The 25,174-nt window shown below is 55.1% G+C and overlaps 11 protein-coding genes across 11 annotated transcripts; 6 read left to right on the forward strand and 5 right to left on the reverse strand.

The window, feature by feature from the left end:
- Window positions 1-1,538: 1,538 nt before the first annotated feature.
- B0T15DRAFT_492540 (uncharacterized protein) lies at window positions 1,539-2,522 on the forward strand (the record flags this gene model as incomplete). The annotated part of the gene is made up of 2 exons (XM_062866864.1): window positions 1,539-1,696; window positions 2,006-2,522. The coding sequence occupies 2 exons, from the start codon at window positions 1,539-1,541 to the stop codon at window positions 2,520-2,522; spliced, it is 675 nt and encodes a 224-aa protein (XP_062722815.1).
- A 686-nt stretch (window positions 2,523-3,208) lies between these two features.
- On the forward strand, window positions 3,209-4,905 carry B0T15DRAFT_162341 (ubiquitin-conjugating enzyme/RWD-like protein). Its single transcript, XM_062862124.1, has 4 exons — window positions 3,209-3,453; window positions 3,534-3,628; window positions 3,762-4,543; window positions 4,610-4,905. The coding sequence occupies exons 1-4, from the start codon at window positions 3,371-3,373 to the stop codon at window positions 4,688-4,690; spliced, it is 1,041 nt and encodes a 346-aa protein (XP_062722816.1). The 5' UTR covers window positions 3,209-3,370; the 3' UTR covers window positions 4,691-4,905.
- A 4,202-nt stretch (window positions 4,906-9,107) lies between these two features.
- B0T15DRAFT_162491 (uncharacterized protein) lies at window positions 9,108-10,724 on the forward strand. The gene is made up of 3 exons (XM_062862126.1): window positions 9,108-9,742; window positions 9,803-9,902; window positions 9,975-10,724. The coding sequence occupies exons 1-3, from the start codon at window positions 9,247-9,249 to the stop codon at window positions 10,354-10,356; spliced, it is 978 nt and encodes a 325-aa protein (XP_062722817.1). The 5' UTR covers window positions 9,108-9,246; the 3' UTR covers window positions 10,357-10,724.
- On the forward strand, window positions 10,144-11,130 carry B0T15DRAFT_162475 (uncharacterized protein). Its single transcript, XM_062862125.1, has one exon. The coding sequence runs from the start codon at window positions 10,381-10,383 to the stop codon at window positions 11,053-11,055; it is 675 nt and encodes a 224-aa protein (XP_062722818.1). The 5' UTR covers window positions 10,144-10,380; the 3' UTR covers window positions 11,056-11,130.
- A 75-nt stretch (window positions 11,131-11,205) lies between these two features.
- B0T15DRAFT_484290 (uncharacterized protein) lies at window positions 11,206-12,619 on the reverse strand (the record flags this gene model as incomplete). Its single annotated transcript, XM_062866222.1, has 2 exons — window positions 11,206-11,961; window positions 12,017-12,619. 2 exons carry the CDS (start codon window positions 12,617-12,619, stop codon window positions 11,206-11,208), a joined length of 1,359 nt encoding a protein of 452 aa, XP_062722819.1.
- A 401-nt stretch (window positions 12,620-13,020) lies between these two features.
- Window positions 13,021-14,170, forward strand: B0T15DRAFT_394455 (WD40-repeat-containing domain protein; the record flags this gene model as incomplete). The annotated part of the gene is made up of 2 exons (XM_062864728.1): window positions 13,021-13,419; window positions 13,490-14,170. The coding sequence occupies 2 exons, from the start codon at window positions 13,021-13,023 to the stop codon at window positions 14,168-14,170; spliced, it is 1,080 nt and encodes a 359-aa protein (XP_062722820.1).
- Window positions 14,171-15,215: 1,045 nt separating this feature from the next.
- On the reverse strand, window positions 15,216-17,374 carry B0T15DRAFT_432249 (P-loop containing nucleoside triphosphate hydrolase protein; the record flags this gene model as incomplete). Its single annotated transcript, XM_062865752.1, has 3 exons — window positions 16,865-17,374; window positions 15,377-16,803; window positions 15,216-15,292 (listed from the first exon to the last, which is right to left on the reverse strand). Exons 1-3 carry the CDS (start codon window positions 17,218-17,220, stop codon window positions 15,216-15,218), a joined length of 1,860 nt encoding a protein of 619 aa, XP_062722821.1. The 5' UTR covers window positions 17,221-17,374.
- Window positions 17,375-17,574: 200 nt separating this feature from the next.
- Window positions 17,575-19,255, reverse strand: B0T15DRAFT_529024 (uncharacterized protein). Its single transcript, XM_062869071.1, has 3 exons — window positions 19,132-19,255; window positions 18,286-19,057; window positions 17,575-18,223 (listed from the first exon to the last, which is right to left on the reverse strand). Exons 2-3 carry the CDS (start codon window positions 18,890-18,892, stop codon window positions 17,634-17,636), a joined length of 1,197 nt encoding a protein of 398 aa, XP_062722822.1. The 5' UTR covers window positions 18,893-19,057; window positions 19,132-19,255; the 3' UTR covers window positions 17,575-17,633.
- Window positions 19,256-19,283: 28 nt separating this feature from the next.
- B0T15DRAFT_501617 (uncharacterized protein) lies at window positions 19,284-20,862 on the reverse strand. The gene is made up of 3 exons (XM_062867400.1): window positions 20,163-20,862; window positions 19,701-20,085; window positions 19,284-19,630 (listed from the first exon to the last, which is right to left on the reverse strand). Exons 1-2 carry the CDS (start codon window positions 20,445-20,447, stop codon window positions 19,777-19,779), a joined length of 594 nt encoding a protein of 197 aa, XP_062722823.1. The 5' UTR covers window positions 20,448-20,862; the 3' UTR covers window positions 19,284-19,630; window positions 19,701-19,776.
- An 84-nt stretch (window positions 20,863-20,946) lies between these two features.
- Window positions 20,947-24,196, reverse strand: B0T15DRAFT_529035 (uncharacterized protein). The gene is made up of 6 exons (XM_062869072.1): window positions 23,952-24,196; window positions 23,355-23,477; window positions 23,128-23,278; window positions 21,877-22,644; window positions 21,479-21,824; window positions 20,947-21,415 (listed from the first exon to the last, which is right to left on the reverse strand). The coding sequence occupies exons 1-6, from the start codon at window positions 23,965-23,967 to the stop codon at window positions 21,344-21,346; spliced, it is 1,476 nt and encodes a 491-aa protein (XP_062722824.1). The 5' UTR covers window positions 23,968-24,196; the 3' UTR covers window positions 20,947-21,343.
- Window positions 24,197-24,279: 83 nt separating this feature from the next.
- On the forward strand, window positions 24,280-25,142 carry B0T15DRAFT_529040 (ATPase, V0 complex, subunit E1/e2). The gene is made up of 3 exons (XM_062869073.1): window positions 24,280-24,537; window positions 24,609-24,692; window positions 24,771-25,142. The coding sequence occupies exons 1-3, from the start codon at window positions 24,527-24,529 to the stop codon at window positions 24,901-24,903; spliced, it is 228 nt and encodes a 75-aa protein (XP_062722825.1). The 5' UTR covers window positions 24,280-24,526; the 3' UTR covers window positions 24,904-25,142.
- Window positions 25,143-25,174: the final 32 nt, after the last annotated feature.

Below are 25,174 nucleotides of genomic sequence, written 5' to 3' on the forward strand. Positions count from 1 at the left end.
GCGATTCGCGGACGCAAAGCATGTGGGTTGCAATGCCGCAATGTAGGGACCTCACCGAGCTGTGGTGGCTGGACGAGACATTTGCGACCACCTATCACAGCTCGCTGCGTCCTATGGTGTTCCGCGCCCACGTCGCACAACTGGGTGACCCTGCCACCCCTCCATCTCAGCCGTGCTGGAGTGCACGAAGTCACTAATTCACATTTGGGTCATCTATCTCATCGGGCCGCGGAAGAGCAGTCCAACATGCTGCATAGTCGCCGGCACGACGCCGAAGCTTGGCGGGGCGGATCTCTCATCGGGACAACTACTGAGTTGTCATACGGTAGGTTACGGAAGCCGTTCTTCCAACGTCCAACTGTTTTAAGGGCTTAAACGCAGGAGAGGTCAACTGCCCGATTTGTCCACATATCCCCCCCGACCGTCCTTCGCCCTTCCCATGTGACCTCTACGCAGTGTCTCGCCCCTTGACGGCCCTAGACAGAGAACGATGGCAAGAGCGACCAGTCTCGATGAGAAAAATGGTTCTGGCGGTATGCATCAGAAGTGAGGACCGAGTCCAGAACAAATGGATCGAAGGGACTAGATGCGTATCTACACCTTTGAGCGTTGAACTTGCAAGCAGAAACAAACGCCTGAATATCACGGGTCTCTGAGCCGAACCCACTCTCATACGATAGTACTAAGGTAGTATGATATAGGCGTTTGTCTGAGATTGTGTACAAACCTTCCAGGCTGGTTCCTTCCAGCTTCCTTGGTTGTACTACACCGGCATGGTAGGTACTACTAGTAGCTAGTACCGACTTGGTCCGTACTTTCACTTGGTACCGGCAGTACTCAAATCTAGACGACATCGGGAGATGAACCACTAGCCGAGCAGCGCCGTTAGCCAACCAGACAACTGAGGTTTCGGCCAGCTGGCATGGTAATAGGGAAGGGAACCAGGAGGGCGGCAGCTAGGGTATGCTACTGTCATTGTGTAAGTGTCGCGGAATGGGTTCCGAGTGGAGCCCTAGAACATACATGCAAAGGGTACTACCTGGTAGTACCTCCCAGTGTAACTTACATATACAGGTATGTATAGGAATGAGTCGCTACAACGCAAGAACCTAGCTTAGAAAGGCGGTGGTTGGCCGAGCGAAGCAGTTCCACACACGAATAGCGTCAAGGGTTCGGAGAACAATTTCTTGCAACAAGTCGTGCTCCAAGCAGAAGGCCATGTGGAGGTGGATGATGGGATTCCTCAAGAGCGCTCAAGAGGAACCTTCCAGGTCCCAGACGGGTGCGGTGCCCAGGTCAACCCCACTTTGCCCCGCTATGGACGGCCGAGGGGTGACACACTCGACCTCTCGTTCCCTGCCATCTTCAACGTTGCTCCCCCCCATTCTTTGAGACAGGCCTGCCATCGTCACACCCAGTGCTACAGTTCCGGAGGTGTAGCATCTGATTATCAGCTGATCAGTTCGTGAACTGCAAGAGAAGCACAACACAAACAGCGGGAAGCGGCGGGGCCGACGACACGCCAACTCGCGCTCAACATGGGAAAGAAAGGCGGCGCAGAGGGCAACAGCAAGAAGGCCGCGGGTCAGGCTCGCAAGGCCGAGACCGCTGCGAAGAAAGCGGCCGCCGCCGATGCAGAGCGAGCAGCTGCTGAAGCGGCCAAGTGGGATAAGGGGGCCAAGAGCAATGCCAAAAAGTGAGTCCGGTATTCCCTGCTCTGTTTGTTGCTCTCCATTCCTCCGCCGCGCTTGGTGCGGCTTGCCGCCGGGACTGTAGACCCGGCCAGCAGTTTGCGAGACGGCCGGTAGCACTCCATCTGGTGTAGCTGCTGCATGTCTCTCAAGTCCGCCACCTCGAATCACAAGGCGCACACAGAGCAAGGACCCAAGGCCTGGCCATTGACTTAACTGGCTAGTTACATCGGCACCAAGTTCATTCTGGAATGGGCACAAACGGGAGAACGGCCGGGGTGACAGCTACTGACCTTTCCGGATCACCAAACTAGGGAAGCAGAAGCAGCAAAGAAGGCAGAACTAGCGCGGAAGAAAGCAGAAAAGGAGGCCCTGCTTGCAGAAGAAGAGAAGAGCTTGCCATCACGATCGACGCCCAAGAATTCTAAGACGGCGGTCAAGAAGACGAGGGGCCTAGATCTATCACAGCTTGACAGCGACAGCGGTGGAGCCCTGCCGGCCTTGAGTGCATCGGGTATTGACAACGCCTTGGACGCGCTGTCGCTGACGTCCCAGTCGGAAGCCAAGATTGACCGACACCCTGAGAGGCGCTTCAAGGCAGCCTACGCCCAGTTCGAGGAGCGACGCCTCAAGGAGATGGAGACGGACGGCAGCGGTGCGGGACTCCGGCTTAACCAGAAGAAGGAGAGGATCAAGAAGGAGTTCGAGCGCAGCCCCGAGAATCCGTTCAATCAGCTTTCTGCCCGCTACGACGCGTCGAAGGAAGAGCTAGCACAACTCAAAGAACAGGAAAGGATCAAGATCGAGGCTCGCCTTACATCCAATCCCTGAGAGTAGGGCACCGCCATATGGGCGAGAGTCCGAGAAAAAGAGGGGTAGATCTGCTAGGGGCTTCATGCGTGCGGCCCGGACGGGAAGCGACGGGGCATAGCGAACACGTCTAGCCGAGGCGATTGTCCAATGGTGGTCTCTCAGCCCATCCCGGAACTGACTGTTCGGTTTGGATTGGAAGTGGCCAGAACCAACAAGCGGTGGGCACAGTGCATGGACAAGCTGAGAAGATGGCCATATTGCATTAGCTATAGGTAGGCTCAGCGACTCTGTAGCGAACTAGCCATTGTGAAGGGCCGGCGAGGTGCCGAGGCGCGTCGGTGGCTGCAGTGCGGATACTGCGAAAACCCGGTTGAATGCATGTCTCACTCTGTTTGTCGAGTCTGAACTTCAGGTATCTGACCAGTGGGTTGGTGGCGAGTTTTGACCATCCTCGAGCCACCCAAGAGCCCTTCCTCCAAGTGAACGCCGCTCGGCAAGACAATGCGATGCGAAACTGGAACCCACCTCAAGGTAGGGCTTGACGACGACCCAGGTTTCATTACTACTACTAGTACTCTACTATAGTATTACGTATAGTCCCTTACCTGTACGGTAGCAATACAGGTAATGTACGAGGTACTGGGTCGCAGTTAAGAAGCAGGACCCTAACCCTTGATCAAATCTTGGTTCCACTGCAACTTGAAGCTTCAAGCTTGGCGTTGACGCCGCATGAACCTTGATGTCGCCGATTCACGACACCACGACGCGTTATCACGGATCTATCGTCCTATACACTTCCCTCTCCTACAAATCGCGCATTTGCTTTCCACACTAAATATCAAATCTATTCATGGACTATCAGAAAAATGCGAACGCGAATGTCCTCGCCCATGGAGACAAAAATGGGCATTCTGCCCACTGTGAAGCGGCATCACCTTCTTGCTGAGTTGTATGTTTTGCCTGGGGCGAGAGATGCTTTCGTCTGTCCATACATCCAAGGAGCTAACTTCATGACTTCTCTCCCCACAGTGCCGGTCTCAAGCAAGCTTGTCCGCAAGGCGTCTTCGTCAGTCTCACACCGGGCGATCCGAGCCTGTGGTCGGGCGTCATCTTTGTCCGCAAAGGTTCGTTCGGCTCCCCTGTTCTCTTCGTTTTCTCGCCCTACTACTGCTGCTATATGGCTGCCCTCTCCTAAAGAGAGGGGGATGGAAAGCTTGTCCTTCTAACACAGTAGAGAGGGGAGCTGAGAGGAAATAGGCCCCTACGCCCCTGCGATCCTGCGCTTCCACATCTCGTTTCCCGACACCTACCCCTCCCTCCCGCCACTCGTCACCTTCTCGACCGACATGTTCCACCCGCTCATCACGCCGCTGACCACCTACATGTATTCGACCGATGTCCAAGATGGCGGGACGGCGAGTGCGTCCGACGAGGAAAGGTTGCCGCCAGGGGGTTTCAGCTTGAGGCACGGGTTTCCCGGATGGTTTGGGCGGGGGAGTAGGGCGCAAGCTCAGAAGAGGAATGTGAGTGGTGGACGAGGAGGTGGAGGTGGAGGTGGAGGTGATGTGATGACGCCGCCTAGGGCGGTGGCTACGGCCACTGGGACAACCCCTGGCTCGATTGAGTCGGGGAACTCGGTGTTGTCAACTGCTTCTTTAGCGCCGGGGTATGCACAGACCGGGAGGAGGGATGTGTCGACGTACGAGGTGCTGCGGTATATACGGAGCTCGTTTGACGACGAGGATGTGCTAGACTCAGTGCCGCTTGACGCTGCGGGGAATCCGGGAGCGTGGCATGCTTGGAGGACGCATCGGAGGCAGACCGCGGGGAAGGCATTGCCGGGCCAGAGTGATCTTCCCAGTATCGAGGGGGATGTCCCGGGAGAGTCGGCACCTGTCACTGGTCCTGTCCCCGCTTCGGCGAGACGGCCTGAGGAATGGAATTGGGAAGGGGTTTGGGAGGAGAGGGTTAAGCGAGGGATTGCAGCGAGCTTATCCGAGGGAGTGTTGTACGGGAATGCGGGGACGACAGATGAACTAGTACGTCGTTTGTTCCGTTTGTCGTGGTTTGCTGGTCTGGACTCTCGGTTGCTGACGTTGCTGCAGATTAACTTTCTCAGCATGGAGGAGGCCGAAGTCGAACAGGTGAAGTCCAACTTGCTTCGGACGCTTGGCGCGGCTGCGTAGGCAGCGGGATCTACGGATCATTGGCATGCAGCTTGCTCCCCCCCTGATGGTCGGATGCACAGGTAGTGCCTTCCAGGTTCAACGAGAGCGGGCATCCATGGATGGACATGCGCTTCTGCCTCGCGCAGCGAAACGAACCGACAGCTCTCCGAACTAAGTAATGCCTGAATGGCACCATTTCCGGCCAAGCTACAGCGCTTCGTCGGCATGGTTAGCGATGGATACGGCTTAACGTCTAACACTCAGACCTTATTCTTCTGATATATATTTGCCTTGCAGCTTTTGTTGGTCGATATTGTGGATACATACAGATTCTTTGTCGGTCTATGTTCCTCCTACTAGCAGTGAGGAGCCGGTCGTTTCGGACTGTAGGGAAAGTCTCGCTGGACTCTAGGTACATCCACCACATCAACATCACACGACGCAGCATATGGTTAATTACGAGTGCATGCCTAGAGTGTTCAGCGGGGGGTTTCCCGCAGTCCGAAAACACCGGCTCCTAGTAAGACCTATGGGTGTTATGCGGGCACGCGGACCGCTGGCGGCCGAAACCTCGGATTATGTTTCAGATGTATTGTATATAACACATATATACAGGACAACTGCTGTTTTGTTTGTGAAGGTAGCGCGGAACTTGAGGCAGGGCTCGGCCCTGTGTTGAAAAGTCAAATAAGGCGCCCATGACGCTTAACGTATCTTATAAGCGAGCGGGACATATAAGCGAGCGGGACATATAAGCGAGCGGGACATATAAGCGAGCGGGACATATAAGCGAGCGGGACATATAAGCGAGCGGGACATATAAGCGAGCGGGACATATAAGCGAGCGGGACATATAAGCGAGCGGGACACTAAGTTCTTAGCACGACGCGTCCTTCTTCATCCACCTCCAACAACGCGTTTTTCCTACAACTAAAGATGTCTTCCACTTCAAAGGAAGCTAGGATAACCTTGGCCCTCAAAGCTCTTGAAAATGATACGAAACTAAGCCTCCGAGCCGCGGCCAAGCTCTATAACGTGCCAGTTTCAACCCTCGGCTACCGACGTACCGGCCGGCCTATACGACGCGATCTTCCAGCTAACTTACGGAAGCTTACCGATCTAGAAGAGAAGGCTATAGTCCAGTATATAACTGAGCTATCTGAGCGAGCTTTTCTACCAAGGCTATGTAGTGTAGAAGATATGGCCAACTAACTGCTACGCGTACGCGACGCGCCCCCTGTCGGCAAGCTCTGAGCTTATAACTTCGTTAAACGCTAGCCCGCTCTCTGTACGCGTTGGTTATGTCGATACGACTACCAGAGGGCCAAGTGCGAGGACCTAGAGGTTATTGGCGAGTGGTTTGCGCTCGTATAGAATGTCAAGGCCAAGCACGGCATTATAGATGACGATATCTACAACTTCGACGAGACTAGGTTTATAATGGGTATTATCTTCCCAGGCATAGTAGTTACGACCTCTGATGGCCGTAGCAAGGCAAAGCTGGCCCAGCTTGGTAACCGCGAGTGGGCTACGGTAATCCAGAGAGTTAATGCCCTCGGCTAGGCTATCCTACCCTTTATTATCTTGGTCGCGCAATATTACCTCGCCAACTGGTATCAAGAGTATAACCTCCCGGCTGACTGGCGTATCGCGACCACCGAGAACGGCTGGACTACCAATGCCGTAGGCCTCGATTGGATCAAGCACTTTGACTTTCATATAGCACCCTGTATAAAGGGCAAATATCAGTTATTAATCCTCAACGGCTACGAGAACTACCACTCGACTGAATTCGAGCTCTACTGCTAGGAGCATTATATTATCACACTCTATGCCTCTGCATTCCTCTTACCTCCTCTAGCCACTCGATGTTAGCTGCTTTAGGCTGCTGAAGCAGGCGTACGGTCGCTAGGTCGAGGACTTAATACACATGCATATCAACTATATAAGCAAGCTCGAGTTCCTCTATGCCTTCCGCAAGGCCTTCTTCGCCTCTATGGCGGAGAAGAATATATAGGATGGCTTTATCGGTGCTGGCCTTATGCCGTACGATCTAGAGAGGGTACTTTCTAAGCTGGATATCAAGCTTCGTATACCAATACCCCTAACCTTATAGCCTAGTGTCACGAATTAAGCCAATAGGACAGCTGCAGGTGGGACAACCCGACAGGTGGCGCAGGGCGCACCCGAACCAATCATTTAGGACCAATAAGAAGGAGCTCTAAGGTGCTCTAGAGAGCAGACGAGAGCTTCGGGAGCTAAGCCAATCAACGCGAGGGAATGGAAGCTCTCGATAGAGTCAATAGAGCACCGAGCTCTAGGGAGCTCTATAGAGCATATGAGAGCACCCAAAGATAGCCAGTATATAGTCACTCGTTCTAGAGGACTCTGGGAGTTCTCCAGTAAGCAATATAAGCAATAGCCTCTACCTATTATACAGATATTGCGACAAGCATTGTTATGAACCTTTTGGCTTTACCAAGACCTATAGTCCGACTAATAGTACCTTCGACCGGCGAACCCTTTCAGAGGCAGGACTGCCTGTGGTTTCGTCACACTTAGCACTATATAGTCTTAGGTCTTCCAGACACTATATAACTCCCGGGAAGCTAATATACAGTCTACACCCATCAAGACTTGTATTGCCAACCATCAAAATAGCTCCCCAACCTCGATGTTGGCTGCTGTGGACCAGTTGGCCAAGGGTATAATGGCTATAATGCACCAGATGGCTCTTCTTCGCGCCGAGGTCTCTTCGCTCCGCAAGGCCAACGAGGCACTCAGCAAGCGCCGGAGAGCCAAAAGAACACGCGTGCAGCTTGGAGGATCGCTTGCGGTATAAGATGCAAAGGATCTACTGGACCAGAAGGCCGTGGCTGGGGAGATGGCGCAAGAAAAGGAGCCGGATAGTGGTGGTGCAGGGGGGGCTCGTACGAAGGTTCGGTGCTGTGGTGTGTGCGGCAAGCCTGGCCATAATGCCTGTACGTGCCAGGAGGTTGTAGAAGGGTCTGATTCAGCTGTTTCTGATGTAATTGTAGTTGGTTAATGGTCTTATTGTATTGCAATTGAGGATGGTTGTTGTAGAGTGGTGGAGAGTGTCCCGCTCGCTTATATGTCCCGCTCGCTTATATGTCCCGCTCGCTTATAAGATACGTTAATTCAACGTTCAATGATAAAGTATCTAATTTGAATACTTAATAGGCTCGTTGTTATAAGCACTTTTTCTAGCCAGAAAACTGCCTCTTCTGACGTTGAGGCTGATATCTTGCGACCCTGTCTCAGGCTAATACTAGTAAGTACCTTACGTAAATAAGCTCGATTCCTCTTAGGCTACCTAGATAATGGAGGCGTACAGCGACGTCGTTGGCAGCCGGACAGATGCGACTACTACATTGCTAAGATAGTATCTTCCTCTTAGCTTCACTTTCTGATCTTATCTTCTATTTTGCCTCTTTCCCGTTTTCCGTTCCATATCTTTTCGACCAGACTTTACTTGCTTCGCTTGGGGTGCAACTTGTACAATATGACGTCCACATAACGATCAGATTCTTGTTCCCGTCCACAATTTATAAAATAGAAGATCGTTATTACCTGGGCATTGACTTGAACCAATGGATCTTTTAGTTGGTCAATATACAATTGATCGTTATATTTGGAGTAGGAAGCAGCCAGTGTTAAATGATTGAATTTAGACTGTGCGCATAGCATGGTGGTACATACTAGTAGCAATTCATATTCGGAAAGGTGCCCTCGGTCCTTGTCATCGAGCTGAGGGACGGCGGCGCCTGCCATGAAACTTGAGGACCCGGGCCATGTTAGGTGGGACGCATCTGCCATATATGAAGAGCTTGTTAGGGCGACTTATCTCATACAGAAGAGACTGGTCACGCTGGAACTGGTTCCCATTCTAAAGGTCGCTTTGCTCAAAAGCTCGTTGCTTGTAGTGCTGTACCGCATGCCCTCAATCATAGTGGCGTTACTATGCCCGGAGGTTAAGTACTAGTACGAAGGCGGCCGCGGTGTGCATTCCTTCCTGCCTAAGGTGCCTTACTTCAGGTAGGGACTACTAATAGTACCTATACAGAACTTGAAATTTGCCCAGGCGAAACGGACTTATCGGCCCGAAATGAACATAGACTGTGGAATGATTGCAGCTCAAAAACAGATTCAAAGACTCTATGGTCTATACCAGTAAGACAGTCTGTACCTGAGCTACGAGCTTCCAGGTAGTGACGTTACCTTCCAAGGATGGTGTTATCGTGACGAGCACATGGCAGCAATTACGGTACTTACTTAGGTGTACCTACCTTACCTATCTTAGGTATCAGCTACACTCAATGGAAAGCTCTGCTCCGGTGTAATGGTCTTATGGTCGGGTAGTCGCGCTGCGGTACGGCATATGGCCGGGCCGCTACGAAGCTTGCCCAGGTGGCTTGACGAGGCTATAATAGTGTCTGAAAGTCCAGCTCTAAGTGTCTGATTTGACCTGCATGCGCGGGTCGACTACGAGTAACGTTATGCCTTTCTGATACTACTTACTACCGAATTTTCCTCCTCAGGGTTGCGTTGTAGCTATGCCGGAGTATAATCAGCCTGGAGACCCATCTCTTTGGGCCGACGCGCCGAGGCCGTTGCACATCACAAAGCAATCAGCGCAAGGGAGAAATTCCCGTTGCCTCAACCATGAGAGTGACGCCTCGGACGGGCCCATGGACAGTCCACCAGCGCCACCGGGCGGTAATCGATCCCTGACCATACCAAAGAGAGGAGACCGGGATACGGATCGCTACAGAAAGAAGGGATCCAAGGCCACGGAGGATACACGTCCAAGTACATGTACCCTGTCGCCGTTCCGCGCTTCCGAGGGCGATGCAAGAACTTTGCATGCACCCCGGTCAACAGGGCCTGTCCCCCCTATTGGCTCTCCCTCTTTCCCGGACCCGTTGGTTTTGATACCCAGGATCATTGTCACCCCCGAATACCAGGCGGTCGACGAGGGTGCTTCAATGCTCTGGGCAGCTGTGCAGCTTTCCACCGGGGGAGGCCGCGGTCATGAGATGTCTTCATCAGGTGAGCGTACACTAGTAGCTGTTACAAGTAATGACGACCACACATCTGACATCTTTCAAGATGCATTGCGGTACGGTTTCTTGTATGACGTCTCGATCGACATATTGCCTGCCGCGAAGAGCACCATCTTGGAGGTGCTGGGTGATAAAGCATGCAAAAGGTGAGTCCTCATCATCCACGCCACTCCCAGTCCTCGAGTTGTCGCTGAACTCGAGAGCGGGTGAATATCTAGAGCGATTCTTTATACTGGGTCTCGAATCCTCTTGGTGGTACGCGTCCGCCTTCCGCCAGCGGTCTGCTCCTCAGCTGCGCGCACAAATAGCCGCCGAAAACCCGACGAGCTCATCGAGGACCTCGAGCGCCACCTCGGCGGTACGACGACCGAGTATCTCCACGTCCACGTGAGTTACCGTCACTCCAGCTTCCCGGAGAGGCATACGCAGCCGATGGGCACACGCCATACCCCGGAGTCTGATGGCGTCGATTTTCTGCGGACCATGATCCAGACTACTGCCACGGCGACCATAAAGAGGCATAACTCCGAGTCGCCATGGTCGCCACAGCCCCAGACGCCACGGCCAAACCCGCTGTTTACAATCATGGCCTCACACTAGGGAACCGAGAGCGCACACGCGGTGATGCAGCGGGTTATACACTCCAGATCTATGCCCGGGTCGCCCGCGCCAAAACAGAAGAACAGCCAGGAGACACTCCGTCCCGCTCCATGCCCGCCAACCCGACCAGCACGCCAAGTGCCCAGACGCATGACTAGCCTGAAAACGGTCTCGCTGCTCTCGCCCATCACAGCACAACAGGGTGGATTAGATGGCACCGCGCCGGAACATGGGCCTGCAGCCGAGGTCAGACACGCCCAGAGAGCAGCGTCAAGCAGGACGGGAACCCGGCAGAGCTCCTTGGCAACCCCTACCATGACGCCGACATCTATAGTAGCACCTGCGACGAGCCCCGGAAGGAAGAATAGCTACCGCCTGAGCAGGGCCAAGAAGGCAGCATTCGTCTCACAAGTCTCGTCGTCCCCCAGCGGACCGTCTTCGTCATCAACGCCGTCTTCTTCCTCGCCTGCAAAGAACAGAAGTAGGAGGAGCGCGAGTCCTACTACCCCTGTCGTGGCGGATGTGAAGATGATAGGAGGGCCCCGACAAGAGAAAGCCGGCCGGCCAGAGAAGAGGACCGCGCCGCCTGTGGGAGGTGCCCGAGGGAGGAGCAGTAATGGTGTCGGTAGTGATAATGCCAAGGCCAAGAAGGAGAACCGGAAGGATCGGGGGTGGAGTTGGGTCAGTTGGTGGCAATGAAAAAGCAGCAATGTGCGTCCGTAGTAAGAGTTCGTGATGGCGGCAGTTTTGATCTGTCTTTGCCGCCAAGTAATTGTTAGCACTGGATCGGTTCTGTACCTATACAGAAGCCAAAACGCAACATGCATTGATAGTTTTAATTTCGCCCGTTCATTTCCCAGTCACTTCGATCTTTTTCTGCTCTGCCGCATCCGGCCTTGCCTCGTCCCGCAGTCCCCAATCCTGCTGCTTCATCCCCACCGGATTCCCATCGTCGTCGAACTCGGCCCACCGGAAGAACTCACACGCCTCCTTCCCGGGCACATTCCCTGCGTAACACATCCAGAAATACCGCCCCCAGTTCTCCCTCTTCTTCGTCACCACCCTCAGCACGGCCGGCACGCCGCATGGGCACCGCGGCGTGTTCCGCGGGTGGAAGCCCGCCCGGTAGTGCCGGTACGTGATATTGATACGCCTCGACCCGGCCACCGGGTGCGGATCAATGGCCAGCGCAGGGCTCACGCTGTGCTTCCACTCCTCCTGCATGTCGGCATGCATGACCAGGAGGGAGTTGTGCGGCAGGTGGATGGCGATCTGACCCGCTAGATCGGGCTTGTTAGGTTTGTCTGGTTCGTCGTCTGGGACGATGCGGCGCACACGGAACTCGCGCGTCACCCCGAGCGATAGGGAGCCGATGACGGCGCGCGGGCCGAGGTAGGTGAGTCGGTCGCTGTGCCAACCGACGTTCTCCTGCGGGCCGTTGTAGCAGTTGACAAAGGCTGCGTTGGGCGTCCACGGTTCGGGAGATTGGTATCGGAGCTTCTTGCCGCCGTAGTGGGTGCGGATGCGATCTTGAATCTCCTTGTTGACCGCTTCCTGAACGCGCGCCCTGACTCGCTCCAGCTGCGGCGTGAGCGTTCTGACATCCTGCGTCCTCTTGTCAGCACATGCTTGGTGAGAAACAGGCCATGGGAAATCGCACCGTCAACTTCATGCCGTTGTATATATACTCATGCTTCTGCTCCTGCAGCTCCTTGTAGCTGCCCACATAGAAACCGGAGGTGTGCGGACTCGAGACCACATTGTCAAAGAGCTTGAAGGTAATCTTCTCGAACGTTTTGGACTCCTCCAGTAGCTCCAACAAGAGGGAGTCCGCTTGCTCAGCAGGCAGGAAGTTGTGGATGATGGTGCAAGGCGTATGCTCGCTGATATCGATAGGATCGTAGAGGTGCAGCGTCGCCCCTTTTCGAGACAGCAACTTGGCCCGCTTGGAGGAGGGGGACGAGCCGGAGCTCGGCGAAGCGAGGCCGAAGGACCGCAGCGAAGATTGTGCAGCGACCGTACTGCTACCACCCGTCTTCTTCGGCAGCAGAGGCGTCTTCAAGGCCTGCGAGGTCGCCCCCACGTCGCCATCGTGGGCAAGCAGAATGTCGAGGAGCGTCTCCTGGTCAGAATGCGGGTGAAGCGACGACAAGATGGCCAGCTTCATGTCGGTCGAGTCCTCATGCGCATCATTGCCGGGCGTAGCGGATGATTCTGAATCTGGGCGCGACTTCCGTTTCTTCCTCGTCACGAAGGCATCCATCTCGGCTCTCCGACTTGGCTAGGCCGAATTTTATCTGGGCCCGTGCGGCGTATCGCAATGCATGCCATAACTCGTGAAACGACCTCGTCCTCGATTTGGACGACCAGATCGAGTTGACGCGTGTTGTCGTTGCAGCGAGTTGGAAGGGCGTAAAAGTGTGGGGTGCAATGACACGCGGGTGCACGTGATTCGAAACCGAAGACTGGCAGTATGTAATAAAAGCGCTTCAACCGGCGCCGCGTAACGTCATCGTTAAAGTTACATCCACAAGCGCCAAAAGAAGCCGAGGTTTCGGCCCCACCAAGCTAGCTCCCGAACTCCATCCATTGCATAGTAGCACAACCCCTCGCAGCCCGGTCAAGTCGTGCGCGCATTGCGTAGCAGTCAACGGCGATCCGGCGATGGCGTCGATGCTAGAATTTCGCACGCCGGGCTTCAACCCGTATGCGGTCAAGTACTCTCCATACGACGACTCGCGACTCGCAGTTGCTGCATCCGCAAATTATGGCATTGTCGGTAACGGGCGCGTCTTTGCGCTACGCCTAGGCCCCACGGGCATCCGGCTCGAGAAGGCATTCGAGACCAACGACGCCCTCTACGATCTGGCCTGGTCCGAAATCAACGAGAATCAGCTCGTGGTCGCGTGCGGCGATGGCTCAATTAAACTCTTCGACCTCGCGGCCGGAGATTTTCCTCTCATGAATTTCGCTGAGCACAAGCGCGAGGCCTTCTCCGTTTGCTGGAACCCAATTGCAAAAGACCTCTTCATTTCGAGCTCCTGGGATGGCACCATCAAAGTTGTGAGTCTTTCAAATTCAGCCTTGTCCCTTTACCGTTCGCCTCTCCTAACCGACTGTTGCGCGCGTACAGTGGTCTCCCTCGCGCCCGACATCGATCAAGACCCTGCCTGTCGGCAGCTGCACGTATTCGGCCTGCTTCTCGCCGACCAATCCGGGGATCATTTCCAGCGTGTCGTCCGATTCGCACATTCGCATCTTCGACCTGCGCACTCCGGTCACGGCCAAGTACCATCTCACCAGCACCATTCCCGTCCACGCCCCCCCGCAAGGTCACGGCCTCTCCAACGGGCTGACCGCTCTCAAGGGCTCGGCGCCGGCCGAGATCCTGACCCACGACTGGAACAAATATCGGGACACGGTTATTGCGACGGGCGGCGTCGACCGCGTCGTGCGCACCTTCGACATCCGCAACCCGGCCGGCGGCCCCCTCTCCGCGCTTCTCGGCCACGGATATGCGGTGCGAAGACTGGCGTGGAGCCCGCACGCGAGCGACGTGCTCGCAACCGCGAGCTACGACATGACGGTGCGCGTGTGGTCGGACGGGTCGATGGCCGTGGCTGCACCGCCGGCGAGCGGTACTGGCCAGGCTCCTATCCCCGGCGTGGGCACGCAACTGGGTGTCATGAACCGGCACTCCGAGTTTGCGACGGGCGTAGACTGGTGCCTGTTCGGCACGGGCGGATGGCTCGCGTCGGCCGGGTGGGACCAGCGCGTGCTGGTGTGGGATGCCCATACCCTGCTGCGCGGGTGAATCTGCCAACGAGTCGCTCTTCTGTTCTTCATGGGCCTGCTGCTCTGCTTACTTCGTTTTCAATTGTAACTATACTAGTAACGTCCTACGCGCAGGGTTGTGGCAGCTCAGGGTTCTTCTGGTTTTGGGGCAACGCTTCAGACCAGAGCTATGTGATCTTGCTACGACCATATGGGTGCGTGTAGAGGACGATAACTCGAAGATGATACCCCGCGCCGGAGAGGAGGGATGGGAAGGCAGGAGGTGGCGCGACAAGCGTTGGAAAAGGTCGGGTCAGGATACAGGGGCGAGGCCCCCGGTGGGACACAGGATCTTAAAGAACGGTGTTGACTACTACAGCGAGTCTGGAAGGGGTATCGGACGCGAGTAAAAGTACGAAGACCCGGCGTTTATGGCAAAGACTGGGGTCCGACATGTGAGACCTTCATCGAGTACTATTGTTTGCATTAGAGTTGCCTAGACGGCTAGGTGCTCAAAGGTGGTACTGTACAATACATAAAGGGGGTTCGACCGACCACAGAATAACTGGTTACTCGCCCAGGATGGTAGTCTAAATCAACCGACTATGACCAACATGGACAATTCACTCGCAAAGTCGAGAGCCCGAGTCCACTGACATGCACTTCATTACTTTTCTCTCTATCATACAGGAGGATTTGACAGAAATGTAGAAGACGTTGAGAGATGCGTTTGGTTGACCCCCCGCCAACCCCCCCCGACCCAAGCGTAGAAAATGAAACCCCTCATCTAGTCCCAGAAACCAGCAAACTCCCTAGATGACGAATATACAATCCCCCCCTTTCCCCCTGTACGTGTTCGTTTCTCCTTTTTGTTTGTATCGTGTAGTGGCGTGCTCCGTCTCTCAAAGGGGAGTGACGTTTGAATTTCCACCACACTCGCTTGACTGAAGGATTTCCCTTCAGTAAAGGACTGGTACCGACAGAAAAAGGCCAGGAATATGCTATGATACAGATACAAACGCCCGGAGCCGGGAAGTCGTTCAAAGAACAAGGGCATAAGGAGCCCGGTTCATGCTTTCAGCGGTCTAAAACGTGGCGGGAGGCTTCCGTCCACCTCTCCTGCTTTCGCTTTGAGCGACGCGTTCCATCCTCTCGAAATCATCTCGGGGGGGACGGCGCTCACGATGCTCAAACTGGCCGCGACCGTAGCCTCTTCCGCGACGGTCGCCGCCGCCACCGTAAGAACCACGACGGTCGCCGCCACCACCATAAGAACCTCCACCATAAGAACCGCCATGAGGTTTTCGGGGAGCAGGGATGTCAGCGATTCGTAGCCCTGCGGATACACCGACCAGACGAGCCGTCGACGGCGAGACAGCCGGTGGCTCCTCCATGCCCCAGGTGTACTTGGCCATGTTGTTGCATTCGGTCACCAGCTCGCGCGTGTCAACCTCGCTAAAGGCGCCTACGAGAAATGCGCGGTAGGCCTCTTGCTTCAACTCATAGCCAACCTTATCGCTCGCCTGTTGAATCTGGATGAAAGTTTCCGGAAGCGTGCTGGCTTTGCTCACGTCGATAGACGCAGATTCCAGGTCGGTGCAGCGTTGGATCGGCAAGCCTGGAAGCCGCGACCTCGCCGCGGGGATCTCGATATCAGCTGCCAGGAGGTAGGCTTTGCCCTCCTTGCCAGCTCGCCCCGTTCGCCCGATGCGGTGAATGTAGGTGTCCCGATCGCGGGGGAGGTGCATTTGTATGACATGGGTCACGTTGGGGAAATCCATGCCTCTGGCCGAGACATCAGATGAGAAGAGAATTGCAGAGGAAGCCTGCCTGAACTCATCAGCGCTCCTGCTTCGCTGGCCCTGTGCTAGCCTGGAGTGGATCTCATAGACGCGAGGAATCGAGCGGTCATCGTATCTGAGACTTCTAAACATCCGCGAGTAGGTTATGACTGCTGCCGTGGTGGGTAGAAAAACGATGGCCTTAATCGGTTGCCCCGCTGAGCTTCCCTCACGGCGAATCAACTCCAGGAGCGTAGGAGCGACGTTCTCAAAGCCGCGGCATGGGACGATGAATTGCGGCACCCTCTCGTGTGTTGGCACCTCGTCCGCCTTTACGGTCTGGACGAACTCAAAGTTGGTCGGGTTGATGAATTGGCGGGCCACGCCAACCACATTTTTGGGCAGGGTCGCTGAGTATAGGAGGGTCTGACGGGGCACGCTGCTCCGATCGGGCAGGAGGGTAAGGATGTTTTCAAGCTCAAGCTTGAAACCGACCTCCAGCATGCGATCGGCTTCATCCAGCACCAGGGCAGCAAGGTTGGGTGCTGCAATACCGGAGGACGGGTCCGAGAGAAGGTCGTGCAGACGGCCGGGAGTGGCGACCATCAAATGGCAGCCCTCAATGCGGGTCTTGCGAAGCATCATGTTCTTCTGCGTGCCGCCAACGGCGGTCTGGACAATGACACCGGTCCCTTTGCAGAGCCGTCTTGCTTCGACGCCAATCTGCTCGGCAAGCTCACGAGTAGGCGACATGACTATAGCGCGGATATTGTCGCAACTCTTCCGGCCTCTGGAGGGCCGGGCTAGATCCGGATCGGCATCGATAATCCTCTGAATGACAGGGACGAGGAATGCAAGTGTCTTGCCGGTGCCGGTCTTTGCTTGCGCGACCCTGAATCGGCATGTTTAGTCTCGCGCACCTCGCCAACATAGAGGAAAAGGGGTCGACCTACACGTCCTTCCCGAGCAGAGCGGGCCTGATCGTCATGGTTTGGACGTCTGTCATAGTCTCATACTTCATATCCTGTGTGATGGCGCGGACGATGTGCTCATGCACGTTGAGCCGTGAAAGATCTTCGAAACGGGAAATGGGGCCGGGCGCGGCATCAGTCGACAATTGTTCGGCGGCGGACTCGCTGGAGTAGAGCCGTAGCAGGGAAGGCGTGAAACGATACACGGCAGCAACATTCCTCGAGGGTCGCGAGAGCGCGAGCGCGGCCGAAGATGCTCTGAAGGCCACCTGGGCAGGGCGCGCGACGAGGGCGACGCGGCTTGCGGCCGCCTGCCGCAAAAGGCTGGTCTTCATCATGACGACGACCAAAGGTGTGTGTGCTGTGTTGAAGCCCGTCAACTATTTGCCGCTCGGTGGTTTTCCGAAAGCGGGTGATGGGCAACTGGAATATGGATGGCTTCCAGGTATTCAGGGTCTGCGGGATAGAGGGAGAGGCGGAAAGAAAATTTCCAACATTGCAGTTATCGTTTATCTTATCAGGGGTACTAACTACTAAGCGCTGCTAAGTACGAGTAGCCCAGTGCCCACAAGTCCGCCCGAGTGGCCCGTTTTCACAACAAGGGTCCAGACTGACTACTAGTTCGGTAATACTTCGTAAGGCACTGCTAGTATTTCCAGCGCGTTGTGCAACACCACACATGAGGGGCAAAGTCACAATACATACGGATTACATGTTCAACGTTACGTAAAATACTAAGTCGTCGACACTATTACTCTTTCGCTGTAGCCACTTTGCCCCTCGAGGGTCCCGACATCTCCATCTGCATGCCTTCCGCAAATTCGGTAACCGCACCCATGAAGCCCTGCGCGGTGTACACAAACAGTGAAAGAAGGGCTCCGCCAATGGCGGTGTGGCCGAGATTCCGAAACGCTCCGTCAAGGCTCGTGATCAGTCGTGATGCCGCTAAGGTCAACCGTGGGATGTAGTGTCGTTCTTGCTCCAGCTGATACGCCTTGCCGGCGAAAGCGACTATCTCCGGGATGATCCGTGTGAACATTGAATATAGCCAGCCAAGGATGAAGAAGATGACGACGTGTACCCCGTTCCGGTTGACGCTCCCGCGGCAGGCGCACTGCGGCTGACTCGGCGCGAAAGACTTCGTCGTGGTGTCCGCCATCGCCGGCGGCATGGCGTGGTGGAGTATCGCTGTTTCGACAGGGGCTAGGTCGGCAGGCAGGCCCCTAAGCAGGTGCTGGACGCCAGTGATGTACGTCCATCGCTCGAACTCTGGATCATGGTCGTGGCCGGCATACTGACTGCCGACTTGCTCGCGGCCCGAGTTGAGGATAAGGTCAAGACCTAGAGGATATAGTGTTAGTTGGACTATCCACGCAGTACTCACCGCAGCAATGGATACATACCTTGACTGCCGGCCCTCCAGTTGATCCCCGAGGCCTGGGACGCTACTCCCATTCCGGTAGCCATATAGCTAACCATCGAGACATAGAACTTGGCTCTGGCGTATGCGTTATCTAGCATACATCGGTCGGCTTCGGCCCCAGCTTCGGTTTTGACGTCAGCTTCTGCTTCGACTTGTTCGCTGGCCATTGCCCCCGCGTTTCGCTCAGTGGTGTCCGCTTCCCTGACGGTCTGCATCCTCGCAGCCTTACTGGACTCTTCCGTGTGGTGGTTTGTATTGGAGCCACGCTTCTCTGGAAGAAAGGTGCCGAGGACGCAGTTCTGGACGTTCTCCGGCAGCACTGACTCCGCCAAACCGATAGCCAGACCGATACCGGGCCGCCAAACGAAGGTCTCGAAGAATCGCTGTGTAAAGGATACAGTGGTGTTCCTGAGAGCCATTCTGCCGCTTGCGAAATATCGCAGGTTTGAATTCGGCCAACCGGAAGCTATGGCAATGTTTCGTTGTGTGGATGGACGAAACAGGTGACGGACGCTGGACGAGGTTGGGGATTTAAAGACGCGACGAAGTGCAGAGCAGCGTACGCAGGGGAGCACCCTTGTTAACATGGAGACGCCGTGCGCATCTTGCCACCTGCGTCTAGTCTGATGGTGTCCAAATATGTCGGTGCGTTCCTGGAGTCATCAGACGAAACCGGATGTGGCATATACACACCGGCCATGCCTGGACATAAAGAGGGCTATTCCTGAGCGCCTGGTTTCTATGAGAAACAGCTACATATGCGCAGTTAATTCCTATGTCCTCAACCGTATAAGCAGGGGCGTATGTGAGAGTACGGAGTACTAGCATCGCTTATTATAAGTATTGTGTCAACCCTGCGTCACGGCCGTTGAAGGTGTCGTCTACAAAGTACTAGTAGTACCACACGTGTAGTACGGTTTATAAAAGAAGCATGTGATTCAGTTGTTTCAGGCAAAGGCAAAGTGGGACACTCTGTTTCCGGTCCAAGGCCCAAGCGGTTTTTTAATTCAACCCGCCAAGCAGAAGTTAGGCCAGAACATGTGCAGCCTGACCGCGGGCCGCTCCTCCGACTCGATCCGATCTTATACATGGGGATATGTATTGTACAACTTTTTCGGGGACACCGCAAAAGCGTCGACCAACAAACTGGCTAACGCCAGACGGCAATGTGTAGAGGACAGTCATCCAGTCCATTGAGAGTTTACCAGGGAAGAGGGTACTACTTACCTACCTATGCTTGATGCCTGACTCCCAGGCGCTGCAGTGTCATCTCAACGCGAAGGTATCACTATCAACTGCATCCACATGTGTGATGGCTTCCCATTCTTTACATGGCCCCCGGTTAGCGGCGAACCTGGAATTGCAGCGCTCGGCTGAAGAATATGGACAACTAACAGACTCTGTATGTAGTTCGGTGGCGTGAAGTGGTGCATTCATAAGTCCCAGAATCACCCAAATCCGATTACGCCGTTCAATTTACCCCCATAGCCTTGGCCTTCTCAGCAGCAATCTTAGCCTCCATCTTCCTCCTCGCCTCAAGAATCATCTGGTCTCTCCGCCTCTGCAGCAACGACTGCCTCTCCTCGGGCTTCGAACTCCAACCCTTGCCGTTCTCTGGCTCGTTTGCCGGGGCGTTGAGCTTATCCTGCAGATTGTACCGCGTAATAAGATCCGGGTGGCCAGATCCAGCAGCGGGCTTCGGTTGCGAGGTGGGGTTGTTATTGTTGTTGTCGTTCCTGTTCGTGCCTGGAGGAATCGGAGGCTGAAATGTTATGGGCGGCTATAAACTACTGCTTTAGCTACTAGTACTGAATCTAACGAATTTGAGGGAAAAGGAGAGAACATGGAGAAACGCACCGTCTCCAACAGCCCAACCAAAACCCTCTCCGACGTCGCTTGGAGGTTCCCTCCCGTTCTATGCAAGTTCCACAGCGCTGTCCTCCGATCTACGTACGGAAACATCTGCATTATCCTCTCCGCGGCCGCCTCGCGCTGGCGCATGACTGCGGCCGGCTCCTCCCTCGGCGGTGACGATCTCCCAGCAGGGGGCGCAAAAAATAGGTAGCGTATTATCAACCCCGACAGAACCGCTACCAGAAACAGCGACGGCAGAGAAATCTGTTGTCCATCGTCGGTGGCCATGGTCTCCGTCGCTGGGCTTTGCCGGTTGCGGCAGTGCTTGGTTAATCGTCGAGTGTTGAATGCTTGCTGCTAGGTAAGAACTTGGGATCGAGATGCAGAACGCAGACCGGGAAAGGATGCGGGATAACCTTGAGCGGTTGGAAAGTGGTGCGACAGTGATGTGGTGTCCAGTGGTGACGCGATGATCACTGCGCGACTCGCCACCGTGGCAGCCTTGCACCTCCGACCTGCGTCGCGCGGCAGAAAGGGTGCAATTGAATCGAGCCTGAGCGAAGGAATTCCGGAATGCAGCCAGCTATTCGAACAAACTCAGGACAGCCGAAAAGGGAATGCTTGCACTCGCCGCTGATGCAGCTGCTCGAGGGCCTTGTGGTTCGTTTCCGTCTAGATGGAGTTCGCTGGAATCCAGTCAGCGCTGAACGTTCTCTCGGTAGTGCCGGGAGTCGGAACACGAAACTTACCTGTATGTTACGAGCATGCCAGTATCTGACCTTGGGCCCCACCTGCCTCTTTGTTATTTGATTACTTCACTCCCTACCGTAGGTAATGATTACGGACTTCGAGTTACCTTACTACTCCCTCCGTACATAAGTAGCTGCTGGTAGGTACCGCACCTACCTTACATGTACAAGACATGGACGTCGCGCCTTTCAGAAAGCCAGTTGAAAACCTCAACTGGGCATCCATATTGTAAGAGCATCCCCGAAAGGCGCTCGTGTCATATTCATTCTTGCGCCAATTCCTGCTTCATAATTTTCCCGCGGGACACTCCCGTCCCTAGGCACGAGGTACCTTACAAACATGCGTAACCCTGTTTCCCTGCAGCCTTGCCCTGTGCAGACACTTTGTGCGCCTTGTTTTCGTTTGCCGTCCTCGGCAACGCAAGATCCAAAGATTCAGGCCCCTAAGCTTTGCAGCTGAGCAGTGGGCGTGGTATCGAGATCTGCGTATTGCAGCATCAGCTCTCGCTGCCCAAAAGAAGTCAGTAACAATAGATCATCATCGATTGAGGAGATTTGTTAAACCCATACCCGCTCCTTGCGCCAGTTGACTGTGTCCCAGACAATGTAGTAGCCGCGCTCGTGCCCAGGGCCGAGATTTTGAGGCGCCATGATGTCGTCTTTGGTCAACCAGAACTGGTATTTCTTGTGCCACCTCCAGTTGCGGTTGTTTAGCTCGATTGCCGCCATCTGCTGCTTGATGTCCCGTGGACAACTGTAGAAGATCCACATCAAGGTTTCCTCGTTGAAGCTCGAAATCTTGGCCTCAATCGGCTGCACATTCTTAACATGGTAGCAGTCTGGAAGACGGAACTTCGGCACGGGTGATCTCGGTGGAACGTCGTCGAAGAGTGAATAGACCTTTGTCGACAATGTACTAAAAAGAAATAAGTCTTGAGCCGAGTCACCCTGCGCCATAAGCCACTTACTCTGTCGAACGCATGTCCACCCCCAGCAACGACGGATCGATGCCGCATGTCAGCGCGTTGTAATCGGGAAAATTGTTCATCAAGGTCCGGAGACCCTTAAGCCCCCATTTATCAATGAGCGCCATCCCTTCAAGCGGATCCTGTACTTGGTTGGTTGGTGGCTTCTCTTCGTCCTTGCCTTTGCCTGTTGGGGCATCGTTGCCGATGGCGCCCAGGGGGTTTCTCCCGCCTACCCCGTCCGCCGGCTCCTCGCGATAACCCGCTGGCTTCTGGCGCGGTTCGTCCTCACCGACCGGGCTGCGAAGATCCTGGGGTCGCCCTATCGCAGTTGGAGAGCGGACGTCTGCGGTGCGTGACGTTGCAGAGAGCGCACTCAATAACCCGTTACCTGCGCGACTGGCGTGCATGGCTGACCCGGCCGCCGAACCAGGAGCGCCGAACCCCAGGTTTGACATCAGATTCCCCCCGCGATCCTGCCCGCCGATCTCTCCATTCGCTGCACGGTTTAGCGGCGGAAATTCGTCGGTCACGCTCGACAGTGATTGAGACGCTTGCGCGGTGTTTCCTTGGTTGCCAAATCTGAACGAACCCTGGCCAGTCGACAGGCGGGAGGCAAACAGATCGTCTTGCTGGGTCTGCTGCGATGAAAGCGGGGTTCCTGCTCCTCGGTGTATCCCTCCGCCGAGATTTCGTGGCCCTTGTGCTGACCACATTGATGTTTGCGCTGTTGAGGTGAGCTGGGACGTATTGGACAAGGATGGAAACTCCCTGAGGAAGAGCGGCTGGTTAGCACTTGTTCCTCTAGTCTGATGACCGGATCAGACTGGCTGAGAGTCCGATGGAGCGACTTAGTGAAGGAAAAAGCCCTAGTACCCCTTCACGATAGATGCATAGGGTAACCCTTCAGCGGGTCCATGAAACTCTTCCGCAACGTTCGTCTCCTTCACTTTCATGGAAAGTCTGAGTTTCGTTTGCTGAAGCGGCGCCATTCCTGGCTCGGCTCCTCAAGCGGAGAGCTCCTCGAGATGGAACACGCACCGCGTGTTTGTGCAGAGAAGAGACTGAGGAGCAAGGGAGATGACGTAAAGCGAACGCGCTCGAGGAGCGGCGGATTTCATGAAGGGGTGGAAGATGGAAACGGGTCAAAATAGCGTAGGGGCCGGCGTGCGCCTTTGTGGGCGGTCGGGACCGCAAAGTTGCGCAAAAAGATCGGACCAAGAGTGCCACACAGACAAAAAAAGTGCGACTTACGATAAATCCAAAGGGGTGGCCGGCTGTGACCCCGTCAAGCTTTGCGCAAAGCTGACATTCCCCCCTATTTGCCTGGCGGCGCCCGGGGGAACGCTTGCGCTCCCTCCCATAGGCATCCCGCCGAACCACCCCGGCCCATTTCCTATCGGCCCTGCAGCCAGAGATGTCAGCGATTGTCACCATGCCCATGGATGCAAAGCGCCGCGCAGCGCGGTGAGCCTCCTAACCTATCTTCCCGTTCGGTAACCTATTCGCCAAGGCCCGACCCGATTGTTGTTGTTGCTGCTGCTGCTGCTGCTGGCCACCGAATCCGCCGCCGGGTACGCCGCGGAGCGATTGTGGTACAGCGCCTGATATCCCAAGGTGCGTCAGTGTTATTTTCATCCAAGCGACGGTCGTGATGGATCATGAACATAAGAGGTGCCGACAAGGAGTCGCAATAGGTGCTTCGAGGGACTTCGGCGACATGATTCGACCATTCCAACAGCACCCTGCTATTGAAAACGGTGCGAAGAACTGAGCTCGGATCAAAGATTGAAAAGAGAGCTCTGCTGTGAGAGTTGCTTCGGTTCCGTGATTGTTCGCAGGGGCAGTCTTGACACGGCAGCGCCCTCGAACCGCACCGTGCCCTCAACCCCCCAGATTCCAGATTGGAGCAAGGCCATTCTGGCCAACCTAACGGCAGACCCGATGGTGTCTATAAACTGCGAGGGAGGCGCTTAGGGCCGCGACATGGCGAGGTCCAAGCGGGTCAAGGAGCAGGCGGGGCACGGGGACAAGAGGGACCGGGATCGTAGAAGGACGCGGCACCGCCACCACCATACCTGGTCGATTCATCATGGGAATTGTCTCTTGGGCTTGTTATGCCCGTTCGTCGGGAATATAAGTCGTTGTGGTGCGTGTTCGACACCGAATTGTCTATATCGTCCACGCGGCGGGCGTTGGAGGCTGCGAGCAGGTCGAAGATGGGGGGTTGTCGTTGGGGCTGCGGCTGCAAACGCTTGACAAGGCTGTCAACCTTGGAATTGCCGCTTCCAGGTGACAAGGGCACATGCGACAGGGCCGCATGAGGTCCGTGCTCGCCGACAGGGTGAGTAAATTACAGTTGCGCCATCCTACTACGGTATGGTATTGCACCGTCAGGTTACCATACGACAGAGTACCTAGGTAACAGCAAGTAATGACTAAGCTCAGTGCATCCAGCATTCGCTTGTTCAGCGTTTAGCTATTGCTGCGCCGTGAGCTGCCAGCCAACCTCTCAACGCCGCGCATCTCGAAGCATACCAGAAGACCACGCCGCTGATTCTCTCCGGACAGCACACAGCATTCGCCATCAATACCAATTCATTGGCCAACAGGTTGCGATAATCTGGAATACCCATTACCATAATCTTGCAACATGGCCAACGGGTACGAAGCCACCATTCGACCTTCACTTGTGGAATCGCATGCCAAACTAACACCAACCCCAACCCCTGCAGTTGGAGCATCTTCATCGGTCTGGTGATTGTCATCGCCATGTGCCTAGCTGCATGGTTCTTTGCACCCAAGGGCGAGAATCAAGTGTAAGCCTCTTCCATCTCGATGCTCTCCGACGGCAGCCGTCCGTGACGATCTCCCGCGCTGACTCGTCTTCAACTAAGGCTTTGGCGCTCCTCCATTATCCTCTCGATCGTCAGCTGCTTCCTCATGTGGGCGATTACGTTTCTATCGCAACTTCACCCCCTTATCGAGCCGAGACGGTCGGATCTACGTAAGGAATACATCCACCACTAAGCTATACTTCATGCGGAAGAGTGGCATTGGCGCGAGAGGACTTGGACAAGTCAACCTTGTTGTACGAATACCCACATGGCATTCAATACAGATCGGAACGGCGTTTGGGCGGACGGGTATATTGCGGGTTTGGATTTTATACTGGGCGGGTTGTTTGGACTGTACATGCAGTATCCTGCACCGTGGAGGCTTGCTCTTACAACGTGCATTATATCAAGAAAGAATTAACGAGCACGATACACCAGGTCTTAAGCTGTGAAGACACCCAGCC

The sequence above is a fragment of the Chaetomium strumarium genome (genome assembly GCF_033439665.1).
Source record: "Chaetomium strumarium strain CBS 333.67 chromosome Unknown B0T15scaffold_3, whole genome shotgun sequence".
Taxonomy (NCBI): Eukaryota; Fungi; Ascomycota; class Sordariomycetes; order Sordariales; family Chaetomiaceae; genus Chaetomium; species Chaetomium strumarium.

What these genes read in the sequence shown, in the direction of transcription:
- B0T15DRAFT_162341 (XM_062862124.1), top strand. Translation starts at nt 3,371, where the DNA reads ATGCGAACGCGAATGTCCTCGCCCATGGAGACAAAAATGGGCATTCTG. An exon ending in CATCACCTTCTTGCTGAGTT is followed by an intron (nt 3,454 to 3,533) that starts GTATGTTTTGCC and finishes CTCTCCCCACAG; the next exon opens with TGCCGGTCTCAAGCAAGCTT. An exon ending in CGGGGACGACAGATGAACTA is followed by an intron (nt 4,544 to 4,609) that starts GTACGTCGTTTG and finishes ACGTTGCTGCAG; the next exon opens with ATTAACTTTCTCAGCATGGA.
- B0T15DRAFT_162491 (XM_062862126.1), top strand. Translation starts at nt 9,247, where the DNA reads ATGCCGGAGTATAATCAGCCTGGAGACCCATCTCTTTGGGCCGACGCG. An exon ending in TCATGAGATGTCTTCATCAG is followed by an intron (nt 9,743 to 9,802) that starts GTGAGCGTACAC and finishes ACATCTTTCAAG; the next exon opens with ATGCATTGCGGTACGGTTTC. An exon ending in GGTGATAAAGCATGCAAAAG is followed by an intron (nt 9,903 to 9,974) that starts GTGAGTCCTCAT and finishes GTGAATATCTAG; the next exon opens with AGCGATTCTTTATACTGGGT.
- B0T15DRAFT_162475 (XM_062862125.1), top strand. Translation starts at nt 10,381, where the DNA reads ATGCAGCGGGTTATACACTCCAGATCTATGCCCGGGTCGCCCGCGCCA.
- B0T15DRAFT_529024 (XM_062869071.1), bottom strand. Translation starts at nt 18,892, where the DNA reads ATGTTAACAAGGGTGCTCCCCTGCGTACGCTGCTCTGCACTTCGTCGC. An exon ending in CTGGAGGGCCGGCAGTCAAG is followed by an intron (nt 18,224 to 18,285) that starts GTATGTATCCAT and finishes TATATCCTCTAG; the next exon opens with GTCTTGACCTTATCCTCAAC.
- B0T15DRAFT_501617 (XM_062867400.1), bottom strand. Translation starts at nt 20,447, where the DNA reads ATGGCCACCGACGATGGACAACAGATTTCTCTGCCGTCGCTGTTTCTG. An exon ending in TGGTTGGGCTGTTGGAGACG is followed by an intron (nt 20,086 to 20,162) that starts GTGCGTTTCTCC and finishes AGTAGTTTATAG; the next exon opens with CCGCCCATAACATTTCAGCC.
- B0T15DRAFT_529035 (XM_062869072.1), bottom strand. An exon ending in GCCACCCCTTTGGATTTATC is followed by an intron (nt 22,645 to 23,127) that starts GTAAGTCGCACT and finishes GCTCTTCCTCAG; the next exon opens with GGAGTTTCCATCCTTGTCCA. An exon ending in TCAACTGGCGCAAGGAGCGG is followed by an intron (nt 21,416 to 21,478) that starts GTATGGGTTTAA and finishes TCTTTTGGGCAG; the next exon opens with CGAGAGCTGATGCTGCAATA.
- B0T15DRAFT_529040 (XM_062869073.1), top strand. An exon ending in CCCAAGGGCGAGAATCAAGT is followed by an intron (nt 24,693 to 24,770) that starts GTAAGCCTCTTC and finishes TCTTCAACTAAG; the next exon opens with GCTTTGGCGCTCCTCCATTA.